The sequence below is a fragment of the Pelodiscus sinensis genome, chromosome 1, assembly GCF_052426305.1.
Source record: "Pelodiscus sinensis isolate ZL-2025 chromosome 1, ASM5242630v1, whole genome shotgun sequence".
NCBI classification, from domain to species: domain Eukaryota; kingdom Metazoa; phylum Chordata; order Testudines; family Trionychidae; genus Pelodiscus; species Pelodiscus sinensis.
The window spans coordinates 349674929-349701623 of record NC_143052.1 but is presented as its reverse complement, the minus strand read 5'-3'; the positions used below and the strand labels follow the sequence as shown (position 1 = coordinate 349701623).

Sequence of the window (26695 nt, the reverse complement as noted above, 5' to 3'; positions counted from 1 at the left end):
TTACTCTTAGGCTGTGTCCAGACTCAGGTTTTTTTTTGGGAAAAGTAGCCTTTTCCCGAAAAAACTTCCCCTGCATCCAGACTCACGCCGCGTTCTTTCGAAATTAATTCGAAAGAACGCGGCTTTTCTTTCGATGGCGGTAAACCTCAATTTACGAGGAAGAACGCCTTCTTTCGAAAGTTCCTCTTTTGAAAGAAGGCGTTCTTCAATGTAAATAGGGCGTCTTCGAAAGAGAGCATCCAGACTCACTGGATGCTTTCTTTCGAAAAAGCAAGCCGCTTTTTCGAAATTTCTCCGTGCAGTCTAGATGCTCTCTTTCGAAAGAGGCTCTTTCGAAAGATGCTTTCGAAAGAGCCTCTTTCGAAAGAAGCCTGCAGTCTAGACATAGCCTTAGTCTGGGAAAATTTAACAAGACCCTCTTAGTGAGATTGCATTAATTCAATCTCCTCCAAAGCACAGGATTTCCTACCCACCTGCTCCATCATCCTCCTGTGCTCAAGAGCCACTCCTCCCCCACAGAGCTACATCAGGAATTTGTCGACAGAGGCAATGCAAATTAAGCATTCATTATCATTTCTCACACTCACATTTGCATAGTCTCTTGTGATCCTTTTTTCAGAAGAGGTTTTTGCACAAAAATGAAGTATAGATGAGGCCATTTTGCGCGAAAAAAAACACTTTTGTGCAAGATCCCATTTATCACCTTTGTCCCCTCCACCTTTGTCCCCTAGTCCCTTTCCCTTCTCCTCCAAGCCCCCAGGTGCTCCCCAGCCAAGCCACAGATGGCCAGTGGTCAGAGTTACAAAGGTGCACAGGCTGCCGTGTTTGTGTCCTGGGGACAGGGACACAGGTTTCGGGCTTGTAGTCAACACCGCCCCCCCAACTACTGCCAATGACAGAAGGAAGATTTGGGGTTCTTCAATGTAGCTCTGGCACCCTGGTATCCTCTTAATATGGTCGAGCTCTATCTTCTGTCCTGCAGAGAGGATGGAGCTCTGGGTAATGACAAAGAGTCAGTGGGTAGGACTCTGAGAGAACAGATGGAGGAATGGTTGGGGCCTTAGAGAAGGGGAAGGGGAGAGGTTGGGGAATCAAAAAAGGGGAGCAAGAGCACCTGCATCTGTCCCTATTTAACTGTCAAAAGGTTGGTCATACCAACTTGAAAGGGCTGAGCTGGATTCGGAGCTATCGGTGCCTCTCTGGGGGAGCTGAGGACCATTTCCATCCCTTTCCAAACAGCTGTGGCAGCGCAAGGAGAAGGAAGGAAGCAGCGGGAACCTAGACTAGAGTCGTTTGCTGGACTCCTCTCTAGGCATGCCCATCAATGTGTCAACAGGACTTCTGAGGATGGAGCAACCACCGACATTGCATCCCACCTGTTCCCTGGCTCCCCTCCAATATAGCCACGCTGGAATGGTGCTGGCTGCCTTGGTCTCCTTTCCCCAGTGCACTGTCCTCCCTCGCCAGCAGGTGGGAACAGCCCCTCACTCAATACACCTGATCTTAGATTCCATCTGATCCTCTCTCTCCATAGTAGAAATCAGAAGCAAATGTCCCTTCAGATGTGATGATCCAGGATGGAATTAGTGACTAAGCACATTTTTCTCTCTCCAGTGTCACCAGCACTGGAGAGGGATGACGAACAGAACCTTCACTTGGTGAACATCTTGATGACCCTCGCACGGAGATGTTTGCTTTTCACGCTGTACACGATTGGGTTCATCAGGGGTGGGGCAAGCAGGGAGATGTAGCTCAGAAGAATGGGAAGCAAAGGAGAAGTGTCATTCGCAAATCTGTGTATCACGGACAAGCTGAACTCTGGAATGTAAAAAAGCAGGATGGCACAGAGGTGGGAGACGCAGGTGTTCAGTGCCTTGAGGCACTCTGCTGGAGATGCGATGCTCATCACTGTTTTGAGGATCATCACATAAGAGAAGAAGATGAGCAGCACGTCCAACCCCATTGTTAAGATTCTAACAATCAAGCCATACATGCCGCATCCTCTGATATCCGAGCAAGCCAACTTCACAATGTCCTCATTCCGGCAGTAGGAATGGGAGAGGACATTGGATCGACAGTATTGGAACTGCCTCAGGAAAACGGGGAGAGGGAGTAATAGGGTAACCGATCTTATCACACTCACCAGCCCCATCTTAGCTATTCTTGGTAGGGTTAAAATGGAAGCATATCTCAGTGGGTTACTTATGGCGATGAAGCGGTCGAAGGACATGAACAAAAGCACGGCAGATTCAGTGCATTGAAATGTGGCAATGAAGTACACCTGGGCAATACAGGCATGGAGGCTGATCTCCTTAAAGTTAAAGAAGTATATGCCCAGTATGGTTGGCATAGTGCCTATCAAAAAGCCAAGATCTGTGAGGGCCAACATGGAAAGGAAAATGTACATGGGCTCATAGAGGCTTGGGTCTGTTTTTATAATGAACAGAATGACTGAATTGCCTACTATTGAAATAGCATATATTAAGGAGAAGGGAATAGAGATCCAGAGGTGAGCATCTTCCTGCTGGTGTATCCCGGTGAGAAGGAACACGGTATGTGTGAATTCTGAGCCATTGACAGCTGACATTATAAACTGAGTAGATACAAGGAGTCAAGCAAACTGAACAGAAACTTTAATATACATAAGATACCTTTTCTTCCTGAAAGGAACAAGAAGAGACAAAATTATTTAATAAGACAGTTTTCTGCTCTCAGCATAGGTCAACACACACCCAGGATCTCAATGAATTTCAGTAAGACATAGTCTTGGATTTACAGCACTGACAGAAAGATAGGCCCAACTGGATCAGACATAAAGTCCATCAAGTCAGTATTCAGTGGACAGTTCCAGATGCTTCGGCGGAAAAAATCTTGCAATGGGCAGGGATGACAAAACCATCTCTCACAGAATGTTTCCCTCCAACGCCCACAAGTTAGACACATTGTGGGGTGAAAATCTGGAATTTTTAGAAAGCTTCCAAAGGTTTTTAATCTGTCCTCTGCACTGTTATTAGATGTTATGGTTACCAAGATAAACATCTGGTCCCTGCTTGACTCCCCTATAGCTCCTAGACCCATTAGCATCTTGTGGCTGGGAGCTCCGCAGCCTACATGAGCCCTGAGTGAATTTACATTTATGACCATCTCATAGACACCGTTTCTGTGCCTCTTCTACATGTGGCCTACGGTAGCATGTTGTGTTCAAACATATTGCAAGTGTATAGTGAAAACAGTCTTTCATTGTATTTATCTTTCATAGAATTTATTTATAAATGTGCCTCTTTGTAGTCGATAGTGGAAATCCTTAAAGGTTCCTATTTAATAACATTGATTTCAGTGTCCTCACTCTAGATTTATCGGTGTTAATTCAATACAGGTCTCTTAACTTTCCCTCAGTACATGTTCCCGGTGATTGACTCTGAGTCCCAGGAATCCGAGAGAAGCTGAAGTGATTTGCCCACCGGTGTTGTCTGACTCTAGAGATATGGAGCATCCTACAGGTCTCTCTTCCTCCTCCCAGAACCTTCATGTTCTCCCTATGGAAGTGTCTGGTACGTTCTAAGCTCACACAGACAGTAACTTCAACTGACGGGAGAAGGTGTGGAGACCACAAATGGGTGACCAGAGCAAACACTAGATTTCCACTAAGAGCCACTTGAGTCTGTCAGTTACTTCAGCCATGCTCCTGCAAAAGCTGATGGGCATAAACAGCCACCATCACATTCCCTTTCCTGCACCTCAAATCAGCTCTTTGCTGAAACAAGCGTGGGCAGTTTTTTTATTTTCCTCTCAGGACTTTTTCATGTGTTTTGCCCGGGTTTTGCACAAAGATTTGTTTTCCTGAACCTCCCAAATATTGGTGTAACAAACAGTTTCTGGTCAGTTTCCAGGAGACAATGTCATGGGACTGTTCACCGAAAAAAGTCTTAGTAGCACAACATGGTTGTAAACACCCTTAGGAGTTCTGAAATACTTTCTAACACAAAAGTCATGTCCTTCCAGTAGGAATTCCAACAGCTATGCTACTGGCTTTCGATATACTTGCATAGCACCAGAGACATTATTTCACTTAATGTTTCCACACTGTATTTTAGCAAACACATGTTAGCCCATTCTTTCCCCTTTCAACTTCCTTAAAAGATGATTTCTCAGGCAGGAAGGGGACTTAAAATGAAGCAGCTTCTCAGGCTATGCCTATATGTACCACACTGAAGATCAATCTTCTGGAATTTGATTTAGCGGGTCTAGTTGAGACCCACTAAATCAAATAGTGAGTGCTGTCAGACATGAGAGTTGATAGCTGATTGTTTCTCCTCAGGTTGTGTTCTGGCAGTCTGTCTCTGGAGCAGTAACAGGCAATGTAATCAATATATAAAGTATTTATTCTCTGAACCCGCACTCTCTGGTTCACAATAACCCCAGCGCCTGTTATTCGGGCCTGATGAGGATTTGCAGAAAGTTTAATATCTGTGTATTCATGGAAATGGCACTTTATTTCTCACAAGAGAGTTACCTATTTCTCCCTCTCTCCCTCTCTCTCTCTCTTTTTCTCTCTGTGTTCTGGATACATAAAATTCAGAGCACCCAGGAGAGCCACTGGAACAAACATGGAGCTGGGCTGCCCTAAGATGGGTAGATTAAGCTCAGCTCTTGGAATGTTTGCTATAAGGCTACATTGGATTAACTATGGGGATGTATCAGAGATTGCTCTATTGGATGTAACCTGTCTAGCTCTTCTTAGTTTAAGAGCAGGCTGCTGGAAAACAAGCAGGAAGGGAAGCAACAGCTCATGCAAAGCCATCACTCAGCGAGTACTTCATTTGCATTTGTTTCCAGACGAAAATAAACCTGAGGTGATCTGGCAACTCGGCCCTTAGCAGGATCTCACCCAGAGCACATGGTACTTCTTGAAATGGGACCCACCGAGAAATCCTGACTTGGGGCATTGAGGGTTTAACACTCCACTGTCATTGTGAACCTCTGGGTAGTTTTAAGAAACCCTCTATAGAATGTGAGCAGACATAGCAGAGCAGTTCCCGGGGAGCCGAGTCACCCCCACAGCCCAGTTGAATCCTCTGCTGCTGCACAGAACAGCTGCCAATGCAAACAGCCTGCAGCCTTCGCCCTGCACTTGGCATGTTACAGACAGTGAAACCCGCCAACGTACCCAGTTCCTGCTAGGAGGGAGCTGCTGGCACCAGAGGTCTTCACCCTGAAGCACAAGGAGTCATCGGGGAGGTAGCCTAGACAGAAGACAATGACTGTTCAGATAGGGAGGCAAATGTCTTTATGCAGTATGTTTGTACCTTTCCTTGGGGGCCACTTGGCCATCAGGGAACCTCAGCTGCTTGGCTTCGTGTGCACCAGCTTTAACCCCTATCATGGCCGACGATAAACTGCAGGAGGCCAAATCATGGGGGAAGTGTACTGGTGTAAAACAACCTGCCTGCAGCACGAGCTCTGCTGCATACTCTATTCCTTGAATACCAGTTGTCAGCACCGTATGTTTGGGTCTCATTAGTCCCATGCCTGCCTCGGGGACAGTTGAATAGTAAAGATGATGCTGTTACAGCTGTGATCTCACTTAACTAACTAACGAACTAACACTAATTAACTAACTAAAGGACTAGCTTTCCTTGATGCAGCCCCTCCCAGAATGCTGGGCAGGGAAGGGAATTTCCAAAAAGCTCCATCTATGGACATTTCCCCCAGACTGCTGCAGAAGATTGTGTGGGAAAGATTGGACAAAAGTGTATTACTGATGGATACAGACTGGTGCATCAGGTCCAGACAGAGGGACTGACTTCTGTGGATGTGCTGGGTTAGTGGAGAGTCTGCCCGAGGACAATGAGAAGAGGAAATGTCAGTTCCGTGATAGATGAATGAGTTCCTGCCTGAATATAAGAAAATGAAATTAAGATGGTCAGACACAGCTGAGAAAACAGGAGACTGTGGGCCATCACTGGGTCTTCATGTTATGAAATTGTGGGCATTGGGGATAAGGTTGATGTCTTGAGGCTGACACCAAAAGGCCATGTCTTCAAATAAAAACATAATGGACCATTTTCACTGTGCCCTGCACATTAAAAAGGGAGTGAAGGGGAAATGGGCAGGCACATTACAATTAATGCCATGGCCAAAAGATCAGTGCCCTTTTGGCTTGTTTTAAAGAGTAAAATTGGGACCATCTAACTCCACTGGAGGATCTCCCAAACAGAGCCCAGTTTGGGACTGTGGGTATGGAGCTATGATTTTGGCAATTGGTTTGCTTAGCATTACTTTTCCGATGGAAAGATTGCTGTGTGAATTACATTTTCAGGAGAAGAATTCCAGAGTTCAAGCAAAGATGGAAGCGTTTAGTGTAAGCACTTGGGAATGTTGTTAGAGCAGCTGGACACTAGCCTTTCAGAATGATGGCCATGACCTCACCACAAGGGGAGTGCCAATTTGGGCAAGGGAAACGTTTGCAAAAAATAAAATGTTTTTAAAGTATGGCACCCTGGATGGTGTGTGGCTTTGGTTTTGAGGTTCTGTGTTTTGTAATTATCTGAGGATGTCTGGGGGTACAAGCATATAATCATGGACACGCCTCTAAACTGGAAGTACAGCCCAAAAAGGACAATTCATTCAACTCCCTGTGGGACATACTAGGAAAAATGGGACTTAATGAAATCAGAGGCAAGGGGAAATCTTTTTGAGGTACAATTTGAAATAAGGTAAGAAATTGAGGTGGGAATTGTTTTAAGATGAGGACCTGAAACATAAGCCCAGGTGTCACAGACCTGGTCTGAGGCCTAAGAGCAACAGTGAGGATCAAACCAAGTCAAGCTGTGAGCAGGAAGCAGGCTTGGTTCATGAGAGTAAGCATTAATGAGGTTGAGGGTATCAAGCAATAGAGATTGTAAGAACATTTCTGGCGCATGGTAACAGAACACTTCATTGAGAGACGTCTTGGTACCATCCTCCTCCCCAGCATCCCGGCTCAGCTTCATGACCAGGGCTAAACTCACAGCGTGATCGTTCCTGATCAAACCCCCTTGTACCAGGGATGGGGAGGTAACTAAGCAATTGGAGGTTGAAACCTGATACGTCAGGAGTGATGTGTATCTTGTTTGTACCTGTGTATAAAAGTGAACCCCAAAGAGTTGCCTTTCTCTGGCCAAAGGGGCAATAGTGGAATCCATACTATTGACCGAGCTCTTCCATATGCATAGGTGTTCGGTAGAGTTTACTAACTACTATATTGTGCTTTGCTTAACAATAAACCTGACTCAGCACCTTTGATCCTTATCTGACTTTGCAGTCTTTGGGGGCTCTCTCGGAGTCTGCTGTGTTGACTAATTATGCATAGTCAACACAGTAAAGAGGAGAGAAAATGCACGAATGCACAGTGTTGACTGATTGTCATTGTTGACAAAACAGAGACCTGTCAGGATTCCACAAGTACACTGTAGCCTGGGAAGGAATTATAATGAAATGTCGATGGATAAGGCTTGCCAATCTGATCAGAGATTCAAAGTTCGTCCTCCCTAGCAAAGGTGACAAATTGGTGGAACAATAATATTCCCCTTCAGGAGGGTCTGCAGGCGCCGAGTGACAGTCACACTTTAAATCAGGAAATGCAATTAAAACAAGCTTTATTATCATGGGAACCACTGTGGAATCTCCTCTGGACTTATCGAAGTATACAGATCTTAACTACCTAACAGGATTTCATACTCACAGGATCTTCTCCCCCAAAGGCCGGGCGTGGAAGGACCAGCCTTTCTCCGCCGGAGAGATCTTGCTGCAGGCAATGTAATAAATACTTAGAAGCAAGACTTAGACAGAATCAATTAAACAAGACAGATATATAAAGACTGAAAAGAGAATAGAACTTGGTTTCTGACCTCAAGAGAAAACAGTATACACTCTGGAGTGGGCTTTAGCAGCAATGGCCACAGCAGCCTGACTTCCTTAATTCCTAGGCCTTTATCCCCATTTTGGCACCAAAATGTCCAGGATGTCCAACCTCCGAACCAAAGTTGGTCCTAAGATTTTTGAGGGTACCTCCAGATGATTGGGAGAGATATCGAGGGGCTTATGAATATGCATAGGAAAACACGACATCTTTTTGGACTGATTCCCAACAAAAAAAAAACGGGAAATAATGCAGTTAGGTACCAGGAAATCTAGTGTCTCAAATTTTGCTTGTATTTGCAGATTTAACATATCTTTACTCACGTAATATTGAGTAATGATCTTTACACAATACATATCTCAAAAAATAACAAGAAAATAAAAGAACTAAATTTTAACCCTATACTTATCATACTATTCTTGCTAAAGCTGACTCATACAGGATAAAGTAGGTCCTGTGGGTCTTGCTTTACTGGCATACTATTAAAATATATCAAGAAAAAGATAGGATAGGAAAGATTTATCTTGGCAGGCCATAGAGACAAGCAAGGAAGAAGGGTTGCAGTGGGGAGGTCTAGGTTGGCTGTTAGGAAAAACTATTTTACTAGGAGGGTGGTGAAGCATTCGGATGGGTTCCCTAAGGAGGAGGTGGAATCTCCATCCCTAGAGGTTTTTAAGTCCCAGCTGGGATGATTTAGTTGGGGATGGTTCTGCTTTTGGTAGGGGGTTGGACTCAGTGACCTTCTGAGATCTCTTCCAAGATAGTACTCCAATTAAATCAAGCACAAGCCTTCCAAATATCTCCAAACACCTGTTTACTGGTTGCATTAATAACAAAACGACCATTAGCAATACAATGTGTCCAGATGGTAGCTTATGGAATGTAGTATATGAAAAGGATAGTCAATGTGCTGCGTAATTGGCAATGGACCACAGAATGGTTCAGAGACTCCCATGTATGAAAAAAAAATGGATTATAGGTTGGAAGAAACACCTTGGCTTTCACTAGGCTCACCCCACTCTCAAAGGGGACAGGAAGACCACGATGCTAAAACACCACCCTGGAAAAGAGAAAAGAGCCGCAGTGACCTGGGTGCAGCAGAAGATTATTAACAGAGATTTATGTTAATTAGAAATAAGTGGAACACATTTGGTCCAGGAAGGGAGGGGTCCTACATTTCCAAAACTTGTGAGGAGTGGAGGCAACATAAACCAGTGTGTCCACAACATATTTTGTCCTTAGAGGGACGGCATTTAAAATGTTGCAGTGGACAATGCTTAACGTAGTATTCAGCCCCTAATGGGACATGAATGTTACATTTAAGCTATGAGTGTATTTGTGAGGATGACCACTGAAAAATGTGGGGGAAATATTTTTATGCAAATGAAGCGCAGGATATTTAAATGGTGCTGGCTGCCTTAGTTTCCTTTCCCCCATGCACTGTCCTCCCTCACCAGCATGTGGGGACAGCCCCTTGACCAACACCCCAGGTCTTAGAGTCCATCTGAACCTCTCTCTCCATAGTGGAATCCAATTGCTCATGTCCTCTCAGAAGTGATGACCCAGGATGGAAGAGGTGACTATGGAATATAGTTTTTCTCTCTGGTGTCACCTGTGATGGGGAGGGGCGATGAACAGACCCGTTATTTGATGAATGCCCTGATAATCCTCGCACGAAGGTGTTTGCTTTTCACACTATACACGATTGGGTTCATTAGGGGTGGGACAAGCATGGAGACATAGCCCAGGTGAATCCGAAGCAAAGGAGAACTGTCCTTCACGAACCTGGTTATCACCGACAAGCTGAACTCTGGTACATAGAAGAGCATGACGGCGCAGAGGTGGGAGACACAGGTGTTCAGGGCCCTCAGACTCTCTGCTTGGGACGCGATGCTCAGCACCGTTTTGAGGATCATCACGTAAGAGACGAAGATGAGCAGCAAGTCCATCCCCATTGTTAAGATCTTAATGATCAAGCCATACATGCTGCTAGCTCTGGTGTCCGAACAAGCCAACTTCAACATGTCCTCATTCCGGCAGGTGGAATGGGAGAGGACATTGGTTCGACAGTATTGGAACTGTCTCAGGAAAAGAGGAAGCGGGAGTACTATGGCAAGTGCTCTTAGCACACACACCAGCCCCATGTTGGCTATTCTGGGCAGGGTTAAGATGGAACCATATCTCAGCGGGTCACTGATGGCGATGAAGCGGTCGAAGGACATGAACAAGAGCACGGCAGATTCAGCGTACTGAAGCACAGCAATGAAGTAAATCTGGGCAATACAGGGATGGAGGCTAATCTCCTTAAAGTTAAAGAAGTATATGCCCATTATGGTTGGTATAGTGGCTATCGATAAGCCAAGGTCTGTGAGGGCCAACATGGAAAGGAAAATGTACATGGGCTCGTGGAGGCCTGGATCTCTTTTTATAATGAACAGAATGACTGAATTGCCTACTATTGAAATAACATAGATTAAGCAGAAGACAATAGAGATCCATAGATAGATGTCTTCCTGCCCAGGTAGACCAGTGAGAAGGAACACGGTATGTGAGAATATAGTGTCATTGACAGCTGACATCATGTACTGAGCAGATACAAGGAGCTTGGACCTTTTCTTCCTGAAAGGAACAAGAAGAGACTAAATGATATTTAATGAGACAGTTTTCTTCTCTCGGTGCAGCTCACTACACACTCAGGAGCTCAAGGAAGATCAGTCATAGTTTTGCATTTACAGCCAGTTCTAGGTGCTTTGGAGGAAGAGGCGTTGCAATAGGCAGGTCGGACCAAACCTGCTGTTGCAGAATGTCCCCCCCCACACACACACTCCCATAAATTAGACACATTTTGGAGTGTAAATCAGGAATGTTTAGAGTTCTTCCAAGAGTTTTTAAATCTGCCCTCTCCAGTGTAATTGGATTTTCTAGTTTTCAAGATAAACATCCAGTCCCTCTTTGTATCCCCCTAAGCACCTAGACCTTTAGGTATCATGTGGCTGGGAGTTCCGCAGCCAACTTGAGCACTGTGTGAATTTACATTTGTGACCTTCCCACAGACACCTATTCTGGCCATTCTTTTCTCCACTGTCGCATGACGTGTGCAAACATACGGCACATGTGTGGTGAAAACAGACATTCACTTTGTTTGCCTTACATTGAGTCAGTTCATAAATGGGTGGCATTGCCTCATTCTATATTTTTTATATTTTCTCCTCTCCTGAGAGTCCAGATTATGCCAGTGCCTCTTTGCAGTAGAAGGTGGAAAACCTTAGGGGTTCCTATTTCACTAAGCCTGCGTCTAGACTATATGCCTCTGTCATCAGAGGCATGTAGATTAGACACATAGGCAAAGGCAAATGAAGCCGCGATTTAAATGATCGCGGCTTCATTTACATTTACATGGCTGCCGCGCTGAGCCGACAAACAGCTGATCATTTAAATCGTGGCTTCATTTGCCTTTGCCAAAAAAACAAATCTACATGCCTCTGCTGACAGAGGCATGTAGTTTAGATGTACCCTAACAGTGACTGCAAGGTCATCAGTACAGATTTATAGGTGTAAATTCAATCCAATTCTCTTAACTTTCCCTCTGTAAATGCTTCCAATGATCGACTCTAAGCCCCGGGAATCCCTCCTAGTGAAGCTGAAGTGATTTGCCCGCCAGTGTTATCTCAATCCAGAGATATGGGTCATCCTACAGGCTTCTCCTCCTCTTCCCAGGACTTGCATGCTCTTCCTGAACCTCCTGAAGATAAGTGCAAGAAACAACTTCTAGTCAGTTACCAAGAAACAATATTATGGAACTGTTCACTGATACAATCTAAATTTTTTGTTCGTTTCTAAGGTGCTGCTGGACCGTTCAGTGGCTGTGTCTAGACTGGCCAGTTTTTCCGGAAAATCAGCCGCTTTTCTGGAAAAACTTGCCAGCTGTCTACACCGGCCTCTCGAATTTCCGCAAAAGCACTGACTTCCTACTGTAAGAAATCAGTGCTTCTTGCAGAAATACTATGCTGCTCCCATTCAGGCAAAAGTCCTTTTGCGCAAAGGGCCAGTGTAGACAGCTCAGATTTGTTTTCCGCAAAAAAGCCCCGATAGCGAAAATGGGGATCAGGACTTTTTTGTGGAAAAGCGCGTATAGATTGGCACGGACACTTTTCCGCAAAAAGTGCTTTTGCGGAAAAGCGTCCATGCCAATCTAGATGCTCTTTTCCGAAAATGCTTTTAACGGCAAACTTGCCAGTCTAGACATAGCTATTGTGTTTTAAGTTTTTACTGGACAAAGAGCTAGTAGCACAAAAAAATTGCAAACAGTCTTGGGAGTTCTTCTATACTTTCTAAGGCAAAAGTCAGGTACTTCTTGTAGAAATTCCATCATCTCTGCTGCTGGCTTTCAATGTACATGCATGCCATCAGACACATGTTTGGCATAATATTTCCACACTGTACTTTAGCACACACATGCAAACCCATTCTTTCCCCCTTTCAACTTCCTTCAAAGACCATTTCTCAGGCTGAAGGGGATCTTAAAATGTAGCAGCTTCTCAGACTGTGTCTATACTTACCACACTGAAGATCAATCATCTGACATTCAATTTAGCAGGTCTAGTTAAGACTCTCTAAATCAAATGCTGTGGGCTGGCACTCACGAGGGTTAATAGCCAACTCCTTCTCCTCAGGTTCTATTCTGTCAATCTGTAGCCTGTCTCTGGAGTAGTAACAGGCACTGGAGTCAATATGTAAAATATTTATTATCTGAACTCCCACTCACTAGTACAAAGATGTTATTCTGGCATGATGAGGGTCTGCAGAACATAGCTTTTAAAGTCTAAAATCTGAGTATTCATAGAAATGGCACTTCACTTCCCACGTGAGATCAGTCTATTGCTCTCTCCCTCCCTAGCTGAAGTTGACTTAACTAGACTTTTGGCACTGTCCACACTGCAGGAAGTCGAAGGGGGAACACTCTTCCTTCGACTTCCCTTACTCCTCATGGAATCAGGGCTACCGGCATTAACCACAGTGCCCCTCTCAGTTCAAATTAGCTGTCTTCATGAGACCTGCTCATTGGAACCCTGGAAGATCAACACCAGCAGCTTCCATTGTCTCTGTGTCTGTCCTGTACACATGAAATTCATAGCACACGACAGAGGCACTGGAACAGACATGGAGCTCGACTGCCCTAACAAATGGGTGGGTTAAACCTAGTTCTTCAAAATGTTTGCTATAAGGCTACATTGGATTAACTATGGGGTCGTATAAGAGATGGTTCTAATGAGTGAAATCAGTCTGGCTCTTCCTAGTTCACCAGCAGGCTGCTGGAAAACAAGCAAGAAGGGAAGCAACAGCTCAAGCAAAGCCGTTGTCAGTGAGCACTTCAGGGAATCAAAGATTTGAAAACACATTTGCTGATTGTGATTCTGGGAGAAAATGAACCTGAGGTGCCCTTGGCAGGAACCCACCCAGAGCACACGGCACCTCTGGAAATGGGACCCACCACGAAATCCTGACTCTGAGCATTGAGCATTTAACATTCCAGGCTCATTGGGAATTTCTGGGTTGCCTAAAAACCCCACAATGGCGCATCGGCAGATGTGGCAGGGGTATTCCCAGCTTCTTACCACTGCCTGCTCTCCAGCTCTGTCACTGGATCACCCCGACAGCCCAGCTGAGTCCTCTGCCTCTGCACAGAACATCTGCCAATGAAAACAACTTGCAGCCTTTGCCCTGCACTTTGCAATTTAACAAAAGTGAAACCTGCCAACTTACCCAGTTCCTGCTAGAAGGGAGCCACAGGCACCAGAGGTCTTCACTCTAAAGAACAAGGAGTCATTGGAGAGGTTGCACGGGCAGCAGGCAGTGTGTGTTCAGAGACGGAGGCAACTGCCTTTATGCAGCATGTTTTTACCGCCCCGTGGGGCCACTTGGCCATCAGGGAACCTCAGCTCTTTGGCTTCATGTGCACCAGCTTTAACCCCATCACAGCCAATGGCAAATGGCAGGAGGTCAAATCCCAGGGGATGGGTGATGATGCTAAACAACTGGCCTGCAGCACCAGCCCTGCTGCAGGCTCCATTCCTGGAATCCGGGTTTGTCTGCACAGTACGTATGGTTCTGATTAGTCTCATAACTGCCTCGGGGCAGCTGAATGGTAAAGATGATGCTGTTACAGCTGGGATCTCACGGAACTAATGAACGAACGAACTAAATGAATGAATTAATGAATGACCATATTTCTCTGCAATAATTCACTATCCTGTATTAACAAGGATGCTCCATACATGGAAATTTGCACAAAGTTCCATACATGGAAATTTCCCTCAGATTGCTGCGGGAAGTGGAGGTCCCTTCCTTGAAAAGAGGGACCCAGAATCCAGGGATCCCCAATATTATGCACAGTTCTCAGTGATACACTGGTCACTGGGCCCAACTACCCACAATCTCTGGGCCTCCACAGCTGCACTAGGACCCTCTACAGCTCCCAGACATGGACCACTAGGGCCTGTCACAGCAGCCTCTCTCTGCCTGTTGGCATTTATCTTTGCACAGGAAGGAGGGGGCTGCACAGAGGCAAGAAGGCTGGTTAGAGCAGGTGATGGACCCAATACCACGACCACCTTCATTTGCATTAGGAGGAAGAAGCAGATGAAAAAGCCTCCACTGGCTCTTTCGAACCTGCAGCTGTACCTGGGCTGCATCATGGCAGCTGAGCGTTCAGAGACCAGCGACCAGTTCTCTGTGAAAATTTACCCCAAAAATGGACCCAAACATTTCAGTTTGGCTCAAATTTGTTTCATGGAGGGAAATGGGGAAATAAACCACTGGTTCTCCAGCTCAGCTCTAGCTCAGTCCATCCCCCTCTGTCATTCATGCTACAGGTCCACACCCTTTCCTCGTAGCACCCATCCCCTATCCATCTCCCAGCCTCACCAGGCCTGGATCTCTGCTAGGGTAGCTCTGATAGCTCCGTGGCACAAGAATCCCCTGGAAAATGTTTGTCTGCAGCAGCCCCACCATCATCAGGGTCAAACCAATGGTCCTTTTAGCCCAGTGTCCTGTCTTCCAACAGTGGTCCGTGGAGATACTTTTGTTGGAATGAGCAAAACAGGGCAATTTTAGAGTGATCCATCCCCTGTCATTTGCGCAGCTTGACCTGCTGCTCACAAACAGGGAGGAATTAGTAGGGGAAGTGGATGTGGGTGGCAACATGAGAAGCAGTGATCATGAGATGGTCGAGTTCAGGATCCTGATAAAAGGAACATAGGAGAGCTGCAAAATACACACCCTGGACTTCAGGAAAGCAGACTTTGACTCCTCCGGGGTCAAACAGTGCAGGGACACTGCAGGGCTTAATTTGAAATAAGCTATGCAAATTGAGCTATGTCAATTGCGTAGCTTATTTCGAAATAGGGAGCATCTTCACAGCACTTATTTTGAAACAGAGCCCTCTTCCTTGGATTTCCCTTACTGCTCGTACAATGAGGCTGATGATTTTGCGGAAAAACTTGCCAGCTGTCTACACTGGCCGCTTGAATTTCCGGAAAAGCACTGACGATCTCCTATAAAATTATCAGTGCTTTTCCGGAAATGCTATGCTGCTCCCGTTTGGGCAAAAGCCTTTTTCCAAAGCACTGTTTTCTGCAAAAAAGCCCCGATCGCGAAAATGGCGATCGGGGCTTTTTTTCGGAAAACTTCATCTAGATTGGCCACGGACGCTTTTCCTCAAAAAGTGCTTTTGTGGAAAAGCATCCTGCCAATCTAGACATGCTTTTCCGAAAATGCTTTTAACGGAAAACTTTTCCGTTAAAAGCATTTCCGGAAAATCATGCCGGTGTAGACGTAGCCTGAGGGTTAAAGAAGTCGGAGTAAGAAGTCCTGCAGCTGGACAGTATTTTGACACTATTTTGAAATAATTGACTGCTGTGTAGACACGGATGAAGTTATTTCTGAATTGCGGTAGTTATTTTCAAATATTGTTACAGTGTAGACATACCCTCAAAGAATAGATGGGCAGGATCCCCTGGGGCTCTAATATAACCACCACCAGGCAGATTTGAACTAGGGATGTGCAGGATCCTCTACAGCTTGAGCTATAAAGCCAGCTGGCCCTCAGCCTAGGTTGTAGAGCTCCCTTGTTCTTATCTCTCGCTGTACGTGGTCTAAGTGCCACTACGTGGGACAGTGAACTGCACCAGGTGAGTGGGTTACACTAACACAGGGGGGGAAGGAATCCAGGAGAGCCAGCTGTATTTTAAAGAACCTGTATGGAAGATGCAGAAACAAAGCATCCCGATACGCAGTAAGAAAAGCAAATATGGTAGGTGACCAGATTGGCTTAGTGGGGAAATCCTTGGTGAGCTCAAACCAAAACGGAAGCTTACAAGAAGTGGAAACTTGGACAGATGACCAGGGAGAAGTAGAAATATTTTGCTCGAGCATTCAGGGGTGTAATCAGGAAGGCCAACGCGCAATTGGAATTGCAGCTAGCAAGGGAAGTGAAGGGTAACAAGAAAGGTTTCTACAGGCATGTTAGCAATAAGGGGGTGTGGGGCTCTTACTGGATGAGGGAAGTAACCTACTGACAGATGACATGGGAAAAGCTGAAGTACTCAATGCTTTTTTGCCTCTGTCTTAACAGACAGTGTCAGCTCCCAGACTGCTGCACTAGGCAACACAGTAAAGAATGAACAGGTTATGAACTATTTAGAAAAGCTGGACATACACAAATCCATGTGGCCAGATTTAATGCAGCTGAGAGAGCTGAGGGAGTTGACAGATATAATTGTAGAGCCTTTAGCCATTATCTTTGAAAACTCGTGGTGATCAGTGGAGGTCCCACATGATTGGAAAAAGACAAATGTAGTGCCCATCTTTGAAAAAGGGAAGAAGGACAATCCAGGGAACTGCAGACTGGACTACCCCTCAGTTCCTGGAAAAATCATGGAGGGGACCTCAGGAATCCATTTTGAAGCACTTGGAAGAGAGAAGAGTGATCGGGAAGAGTCAACGTGGATTAACCAAGGGCAAGTCATGCCTGACCAACCTGACTGCCTTCTATGATGTAAGGTGGATAGAAAACTGGCTAGATCTAAGGGCTCAATGAGTAGAGACCTCTAGGGACGATTTTGTTCAACAGCTTTATTAATTACTAGGATGAGGGGATGGGGATGAGGGGACACTAAATTAGGGAAAAGGAAATCAGTTCAACAAGGATAACTTCAGAGTCCTGCACTTGCGACGGAAGAATCCCAAGCATTGTTACAGGCTGGGGACCGACTGGTTAAGTAGCAGTTCAGCAGAAAAGGGCCTGGGGATTATAGTGGATGAGAGGCTGAATATGAGTCATCAGTGTGCACTTGTAGCCAAGAAGGCTAACCGCTTATTAGGGTGCATTATGAGGAGAACTGCCAGCATATTTGGGGAAGTGATTATTCCCCTTTATTTGGCATTGGTGAGACCACATCTGGAATATTGCATCTAATTACATTACAGAAAGGATGTGGATACATTGGAGAAAGTCCAGCCAAGGGCAACCAAAATGATTAGGGGACTGGAGCATATGACCTACAAGGAGAGGCTGAGAGATTTGGACTTATTTAGTCTCCAAAAGAGAAGAGTGGGGGGGGATTTGATAGCAGCCTTCAGTTACCTTAATGGGGGTTCCAAAGAGGATGGAGAGAGGCTGTTCTCAGTGGTGACAGATGGCAGAACAAAGAGCAATGGTCTCAAATTACAGTGTGGGAGGTCTAGGTTGGATATTAGGGAAACCTATTTCACTAGGAGTGAGGTGAAGTGCTGGAATTGGGCTAATGAATATGATTACCCTATTTTTACATGTGTATCATTTTTGTATCTGAAGTTAGAAATATTGACTGTGTAGCTGTATTCCAGCTGTGCTACGTTGACTGATGACAACAGCTAACACTTCATGTAGCACAAAAGAAAAGCAAGACAGGACTCACGGCCCATCAGCCATATCCATAGACTGTGAGAAGGCTCTGCCTTGCTTTGGGACTCCCCAAACTTGGTGAACGGGCAACGAACTGGCAAAAGAAATTAAGTGCTGATATATGTAAAGAAATGCACATTGGAGAAACATAATCTAATTATACATACAAAATGATGGGCTCTAACTTAGGTCTTACCACTCAAGAAAGTGATCGTGGCATCATTAAGAACAAAAGAACATAAGAACAGCCATACTGGGTCAGACCAAAGGTCCATCTAGTCCAGTGGCTTGTCCTCTGACAATGGCAAATGCCAGGTGCTCCAGAGGGAATGAACAGTGCATGGAATCATGAAGAGAGTCATCTCCACTTGCCCATTCTCAACCTCTGACAGAGGCTGATGACGTCATTCCTACCCATCCTGGCTAATATCCATTGATGGACATAACCTCCAAGAACGTATCTAGTTATTTTTTAACCCTTTTAAGACGTGGCTTTCACAACATCCTGTGACAAGGAGTTCCACAGGTTGACTGTGTGAGGTGTGAAGAAATACTTTCTTTTGTTAGTTTTAAACATGATACCTATTCATTTCAATTGATGTCCCCTGGTTCTTGTGTTATGGGAGGTTGGAAATGGGTGACGGGGAGGGATCACTTGATGATTCCCTGTTCTGTTCAGTCCCTCTGGGATATCTGGCATTGGCCACTGTGGGAAGACAGGATGCTGGTCTAGATGGACCTTTGGTTTAACCCAGTATAGCGGTTCTTATGTAGAGGCCTATAGATTGTGAGTGGACCTGGTTACTAGTGGATCACCGAGATTTCTTCATAACTTTGGGGATTCCTGGATCCTGGGTCCCCCTCTTCATATGTCAGGGAGAAGGGAATGTATCTCCCCTCTTGGAACAATCTGAGGGAAAATTCCATACATGGAGCCGTGTGGATTCTCCCTTTTCAGGCCTGCATCCGAGGTTTGTAATGCAGGAAAGGGGCTGCCAGTGAGAAATCTGGGGTCCTATATTATTATCAGCATTCTATTTTATTTTATTCAGCATCACAGCTGTGACAGCATCACTGTTACCACTCAGCCACCCCCACGGTAGCCATGTGACTGACCAGAGCAGTAGCCTCAATGCTGACAAGCCTGGATTCCAGAAACAGAACTTACAGCAGGGCTGGTGCTACAGACCAGTTGTTTAGCATCATCCCTCCATCCCCTGGGATTTGGTCTCCTGCCATTTGCCATTGGCCATGACGGGGTTAAAGCTGGTGCACACTAAGTCAAGCAGCTGAGGTTCCCTGATGGCCAAGTGGCCCCAAGGGAAGGTACAAACATGCTGCATAAAGGCAGTGGCCTCCCTATCTGAACACACACTGCCTGCTGCCCGTGCAACCTCTACGATGGCTCCTTGTGGTTTAGGGTGAAGACCTCTGGCACCAGCGGCTCCCTTCTAGCAGGAACTGGGTACGTGGGCAGGTGTCACTGTCTGTAACATGCCAAGTGCAGGGCGAAGGCTACAGGCTGTTTGCATTGGCAGCTGTTCTGTGCAGCGACAGAGGACTCAGCTGGGCTGTTGGGGTGACTCAGTGATGGGGCCAGAGGGCAGGCAGTGCTAGGTAGCATTGTTACCCACACAATTTTCCTTATCCCTTCCACACTTTAGGGACACACACCTTTACCCAATTCCTAGAGCTCACGGTGCAACCCTGTTAATTTAGACACGCACTGTTACCCAGTATCTAAGGCTCGGAACATAACTTCCTGCAGGTCTGCAGGATCTTTTGCCACTGAAAGAGCCTCACACAGTAATATTCTTATTCTCTATTTATTGGCAATTACCAAGCAAGGACAATATCCATGTTAAGCAGACAGTGTCACAGTGATAAAGACAGGCAGACTTCCCCTGTTGGCGAGTCTAAGTCAGTCTCTCGGGATCCTAGCTGTTGCATGTCATGGTCGTACAGAGGAGCCCTGGGAGCTCTGGTCTTAGGCTGTATCGTTCAGGTGACTTTTTCTTCCAGGTCTTCCCTCCTTCTTCTTTCTGTTCCTTTCTTCCTTTCTTCTTTTTCTTCCTCTTTCGCCTTTTCCCTCCTGATCTCCTTCTTGGACCCCAATTTATATAGTGAAACATGAGTCCTGCTTAGCTAAACTTTAACCAATTATTTTAGTATAATTTTATTAACCAATCATAACATACTGTAACAGAATTACCAAACTGGGGGGTGTGAAGAAATTCCAGGGTGGGTGCGAGGTGACCCAGCCCCCTCCCGCCCTTCAATCCTTCCCACAAAAAGAGCCCAGTCCGTCTTGTAAAAAAATTCAGAAAATACCATGTGAAATGTCCGCTGGAACACGCGCAGCTCGGGCTGGCTGGGGTGAACAACTTTTCCCTTGAAGTACCGGCACCTTTTTTTTTTTTTTTTACACTGGACCCGGGAATTAAAGGGGCCATGACTGTTTTTAAGCCCTGGTCAGTTCTTTTTTTTTTCCTCCAGTTTTGCGGCTATTTGCGGGGGGAAAGGGCAGGAGGGTGTCTCAAAAATCAAAAAGGGGGCCTGATGCTGAAAAGTTTGGGAACCACTGCTCTACGGGAAGCATCTGGAGCAACTTTCCTGACTAATAGGTTTTGTTGTAGACGGCATTTCAGAAGTTCTTCAAATACCTCTTGCAATGGGCTTTTGCAGTTGTGTTCTGTGAATAGCTGCATGATACTGTCCCCCGGTAACTGACCAGCAGCGATTTCTAACAATTATGTTCAGAGCCAAGAATATAGTCCCTCTGCCACACCTGTGCAAGGTTTTCCAAAAGGCCCTGAGTGAAAAGAACTGCCTGTCTGTGTTCCAGCATAGACCTGAGCTGAGGTGCAGGGAAGAGGAGCGTAATAGCGGCTGTATATAATGGACACCCATCAGCTGCTCCATGAGCATGGCAGAAGTAACTTGCACACACAACTGAATGTTAATAGGAATCTAGTGTTTCCCCTATGCACCCATGTGTGAGCCAAACCCCTTCCCCACCCAGCTGAAGTCGCTGTCTCTGTTGGCTTGTAACTTGCCAGTATCGACAGACCCACGTGGAAGGAGAGAATGCAAGTCCCGTGAGAATGAAAAGAAGCCTGTAGGATGATCCACCTCTCCGGATTTGGACACAGCTGGCCAGGAATAGCACTTCATCTTATCTAGGGAGGGATTCATGGGGATCGCCATGCATGCTTGGGAGCACGTAGAAGGGAAAGTTACGAGATCCCAGGTCTGATCAAATTTAACCACATAAATCTGGATTGATGTTGTTGAGCTCAGTGTTATTGAGTTAAGAGCCTGCGCCTATGAATTTTTCCCAGGAACTGCAGAGAGGCAGTGGCCTAATTTGGACTCCCAGGAGTGGAGAAAATAAAAAGGGAATCTATAATGAAGCAATGAAACATGTGTATAAGTAGCTTCAATGTGGGACAGATTAATACAATGACCGATTTCACCATGCACTTGACATATGTTTGCACACATGTCATGCTGCAATGGGTCATAGTCAGAAATGAAGGGCCAGAATGGGTGTCCGTGGGAAGGTCACGTCTGTAAAATCACACCGTGCTCAGATAGACTGTGGAACTCCCAGCCACAAGGTACCACTGAGGCTAGGAGCTTGGAGGATTCAAAGAGGGGACGGGATGTTTATATGGGTAACCAGAAAATCCAATCACAGTAGTGAGGGGAAATTTAAAAACTCTTGAAAGGGCTCTTCACATTCCTGATTTTTACCACAAAATATGCCTAATGGGTGGATGCGAGGGGGCAAATTCCACAGAAGCCGGTTATGTCACCCACCCACTGCAGGGCTTCTTCCTCCTTCCTCTGCAAGATCTGGAACTGACCACTGAATACCAGGCGGGATAGATTCCTGGTTTGATCCAGTCTGGCAGTGCCTACCTTCCTGTAATGGTGTAAATGAAAAACTATGTTTTTGCTGATCTTCCTTGGGCTCCTGGGTTTGTGTAGACGTTTGCTAGGAGCAGAAAGCTACCTTGCTAAACATCATTCAATCTATATACTTGTCTCTTTCAGGAAGTTAAGTTCAAAGTCCTCATGCCTAACCAGGACATGATGTCAGCTGTCAATGACACCAAATTCAACTCTGCCATGTTCCTTTTCACCGGGATACCAGGGCAGGAGGACGTCCATCTTTGGGTCTCTATCCCATTCTGCTTAATATACGCTACTTCTATATTAGGCAATTCAGTCATTCTCTTCATTATAAAAACAGATCCAAACCTCCATGAGCCCATGTACATTTTCCTTTCAATGTTGGCCCTCACAGACCTTGGCTTATTGGTATCCACTGTACCAACGGTACTGGGCACATTCTTGTTTAACTCTAGGAAGATCACTTTCAATGCATGTTTCCTCCAAGTGTACTTCATTTCTGCCCTTCAATGCACTGAATCCTCCGTGCTCTTGTTGATGGCTTTTGACCGTTTCATTGCCATCTCTAATCCGCTAAGATATTCTTCCATCTTAACTCTACCAAGAATAGTCAAGATGGGACTGGTCTTTGTAATAAGAGCGGTGGCTGTCATATTCCCATTCCCATTTCTCCTGAATCAGTTCCAGTACTGCCGAGGAAATGTCCTTTCCCACTCCTACTGCCGGAACGAGGACGTCATGAAGTTGTCTTGTTCGGACACCAGAATCATCAGTATCTATGGCCTGACTATGAAAATATTAACAATGGGTTTGGACTCGCTGCTCATCTTCCTCTCTTATGTGATGATCCTCAAAACAGTGCTGAGCATCGCATCCCGGGCTGAGCGTCTCCGGGCCCTGGACACCTGTTTTTCACACCTTTGCGCTGTTGTCCTCTTCTACATACCTGAAATCAGTTTGTCTTTGATACAACGATTTGGGAAGGGCTCTTCCCCCTTGCTTCAGATTCTCCTGGGTTTCATCTCCCTGCTGGTCCCGCCTCTGATGAACCCGATCGTGTACAGCGTGAAAAGCAAACACCTGCGGGTGAGGATCATCAAAGTGTTCTTCCAATGAAGGGTATGTTAATCACCTGTCCTCAGCTCTGGTGACATGGGAGACAAAGAACCCACCTTTTTCATCCTAGGCTCTTGTATCTGAGCCAACATGACCTACTGATCTCCACTTTGCAGAGCGTGTTTCTGACGACATCTAAGGTCTGGAGCAATGGGACAGGGCTTGTGATGGAGTACAAAGAACACTGGAATGGAGGGAAGGAAACTAAGGCAGAAGGCAGCATTTACAAAGTGACTGTGTCCATGAAGACCCAGGGCACAGGTGGGACGTTGGCCATTAAGGAATCATATCTGTGGCTGCCCCAACCTCAGCCTTCCTGTTGACCCATTCTATTCAAAGAAGGGCTGTGGCTGTTATTTTCCATGACAACTGGCCTGTCACTGTCCCACCTCTGGTTAAACATCCATCAGCCGTGGAAATAGCTGCAGGGCTGTTCTGCAGTCACAGTCCTGGCTCTTCCTGAACACGCTGGCTCCTGTGTGATCCATGGGGCTGCGCCAGCTGTGGACAGTGACTATGAAAGGGGCACCGACACCCACCCTTCCCGTGTGCTCCTAGCAAGGTGCTTCTGACTGAGTCATAGAATCATAGAATCCTAGAGCTGGAAGAGACCTCAGGAGTCATCAAGTCCAGCTCCCTGCCCAAGGCAGGACCAATCCCAACTAAATCAACCCAGCCAGGGCTTTGTCAAGCCAGGACTTAAAAACCTCGAGGCTATGTCTAGACTGCCCCCTCTTGTGCAAAAACTATGCAAAGGAGGTGAAGTGCAGAATATCACCGCACCTCATTTGCATCATTAATGAGGCTCCGTTTTTGCGCAAAAACCCCTTTTGCGCAAGAGCTGTTCTTCCTCTTTTGTTCAGGAAGAACGGCTCTTGTGCAAAAGCCTCTTGTGCAAAAACAGAGCCTCATTAATTATGCAAATGAGGTGCAGCAATATTCCACACTTCGCCTCATTTGCATATTTTTTTGCACAAGAGGGGGCAGTGTAGCCATACCCCTAGGGATGGAGATTCCACCACCTCCCTAGGTAAACCAGAATCATGCCAGAGTAATGGAAATGCCATTCGGACAACACCCCCATGTGCCGGTTGATGGCTGTGCACACCACACTTCTACTGAGCCCACGCCCCACCAAGGCAGAACAGAAGAGACACACACAAGCCCTGGCAAGAGACTCATGCCCGGGTGCCCTCCCTGATTCCCCTCACTCTTCCCTTCTGTAGACCAAATAATGCCAGTTCCCTCAGCCTCTCCTCGTATGTCACGTGCTCCAGACCCTCGTCACGTGTTGCCCTCCGCTGGACTCTTTCCAATGTGGCCACATCCTTTCCGTAGCAGGCGGCCCAGACTCAACTGTTAAAGTTCTGGCTTGGGACTCAGAAGAGCCAGCTTCACTTCCAGGCTCTTCCACAGACGTCTTCTGTGACCTTGGTGTCCCCAGGTCCTACACCCCCATCTGCTGCCAAATGTGACTTTCAGCCACCAAGTAGAACAGAAGGTTTATTGGTTCACAGGGACACAGCGTAGCTCAGACTTCTTGTGACAGGAACCAGGAGCCGTCAGTACAATCTGTCTTGGGCATGAGGGCAACCCAGAGCTCCAGCTCTGGGCCCCTGCCCCCCAGGCTAGCTAGACTCCCTTCTCCCAAGCCAGCGGAAAACTAACTCACTCTCACAGCAGCTCATCACCCATCCCTCTAGGCAGCCCCGCCTCCTGCTTTGTTCCCTTTCTAGGGGGCCCAAGGTGTTATCTGCTGTCACCTGGCCCTCAGGACATGAAAGGCTGCACATTCTTCCCCAGTGAGTCATGACCAGCCTCCCCCTCCTCATCCAGGTAGTGTTGCAGTGCCCAGAGAAACTGAGGCACACACACTCACACAGAGTCATTACAGACCAGCACAGGACAGCAGGAATCGCACACAGCACAACAGAGCAAACAGTGAGTGCAAACCAGAGTGAATACAGTGGCTACAAGAGTGGACCAAATCTCCTGTACTTTGGGCAACCCACTTGGTCCCTGTGTGCCTCACATTTTGTGTTTTAACATGGCTCCAAGCAGAGCGGCCTGTGAAAAGTTTATGACTGGCTGGTTATGATGAACCTATTTGTATGCATGTATCGTTTTTATCTTAAATTGTGGACTGAGAGAAGCCAATTTGCCTCTGATGGGCCTTCTTGGAAAGGTTTAAACTGGCACATGGGCAGTGGCTTCTACCTGTAAAGAACTGAGTCGTGCATGGACAGGTGACTTGCACACGTGACGGCTCATGGAACTGGAAGCCATCTTGTTTCCCTACTTTTATTTTTCTGGATAAACCTTTAGATTTTAGATACTACAGGATTGGCAACTGTGTGATTTCTGAGAAGGATCTGTTTTAGATATCGATCTGGGTGTGTGGCTGGTCCTTTAGTCTGAGAAGACTGTTTAACTAGGAAAACTGGTTGTAATAACCCTATAAGCAGTGCTGCTAGTGGTGATACAGAGGAGCTGGCATATCTGAGGGGACTGCTTCTCTGATTTCTTGTGAGCTAGCATGGTGAAATAAGAACATAAGAATGGCCATACTGGGTCAGACAACAGTCCATCAAGCCCAGTATCCTGTCTGCTGACAGTGGCCAGCACCAGATGCCCCAGAGAGAGGGAACATAACAGCTAATCCTCACATCAACCCTCCCCTGTCACCCACCTCCAGAGAAACCGAAGCTAGGGACACCATTCCTACCCATCTTGGCTAATAGCCATTGATGGACCTAACCTCCATGAATCTATCGAGCTCTTTTTTTGAACCCTCCAGGGTCCCTAGGGTTGGCCGCTGTCGGCAGACAGGCTACTGGGCTAGATGGACCTTTGGTCTGACCCAGGACGGCCATTGTAAGCTCAGGACTCAGGGTCGGGGGTCTCAGTGGACCCCCTTGATTCTCTTGCACACCTGCTCTTGGGTGGCCAGGCTGTCAGCTATCCTTCCCAAGCCGGCCACTTTCCTGTGCCTAGTGCGGAGATCGTGGATGAGGTCCACGATGTCCGCACTAGCCCAGGCAGGTGCCCGCCTCTTGTGGTCCCGGGCAAGCTCCCGGGAGCTGCCAGCCTGGTTCCGGGAAGAAGGGGAGGGCTGGGGGGCATCGGGTGGGTGGCTCGATCCGTGCCAGGTGCAGGGTCTGCTGGCTGGATGCTGGCAGGCTTGCACCTGGCACGGGCACCGTAGCCACCCCGTGCCCCTTTAAGGGGTCCGGGGCCAGGAGGGGGCATATGAGTTTCCCTGGTGTTGGCCAGAGTGGCCACCAGGGAAACCTGGGGAGGGCTAGCCTCCCACTAGTTCGAATTAAGGTGCTACACACCCCTTAATTCGAACTAGCTAGTTCGAACTAGGCTTAATCCTCGTGGAATGAGGATTACCTAGTTCGAACTAAGCGCTCCGTTAGTTCGAATTAAATTCCAACTTACAGAGCGCTAGTGTAGCGCCCATGAAAGTTAGTTCGAACTAACGTCTGTTAGTTCGAACTAACTTTGTAGTGTAGACATACCCCCAGGTAATAATGGGCTGTTTAATCTTGCAGGGAAAAGTGTAACAAGAACTAGTGGCTGGAACCCGAACACGGAGAAATTACATTTGGAAATGAGGCACACATTTTTAACAATGAGAGTACTGAACTAGTAGAACAATATCCCAAGAGAGGTGGTGGATCCTCCTTATCTCTCCGAATGAAGATCGGAGGTATTCCTGAAAGATACACTGTAGACAAAGACATGATATACATTAATCAAACACAAGTCTTTGGGCTCAATAAAGGAGTATCTGGGTCAAAAATTGTGCAGGA

The 26695-nt window shown here is 46.5% G+C and overlaps 3 protein-coding genes across 3 annotated transcripts; 1 reads left to right on the top strand and 2 right to left on the bottom strand.

Annotated features, from left to right (window-relative positions):
- Positions 1-1651: 1651 nt before the first annotated feature.
- LOC142827334 (olfactory receptor 51G2-like) lies at positions 1652-2587 on the bottom strand. Its single transcript, XM_075922352.2, has one exon. It carries the CDS (start codon positions 2585-2587, stop codon positions 1652-1654), a length of 936 nt encoding a protein of 311 aa, XP_075778467.2.
- A 6201-nt stretch (positions 2588-8788) lies between these two features.
- On the bottom strand, positions 8789-10514 carry LOC142827208 (olfactory receptor 51G2-like). The gene has a single exon (XM_075921449.2). It carries the CDS (start codon positions 10480-10482, stop codon positions 9544-9546), a length of 939 nt encoding a protein of 312 aa, XP_075777564.2. The 5' UTR covers positions 10483-10514; the 3' UTR covers positions 8789-9543.
- An 11427-nt stretch (positions 10515-21941) lies between these two features.
- Positions 21942-22877, top strand: LOC102443988 (olfactory receptor 51G2-like). Its single transcript, XM_075921441.2, has one exon. It carries the CDS (start codon positions 21942-21944, stop codon positions 22875-22877), a length of 936 nt encoding a protein of 311 aa, XP_075777556.2.
- The last annotated feature ends 3818 nt before the right edge of the window (positions 22878-26695 follow it).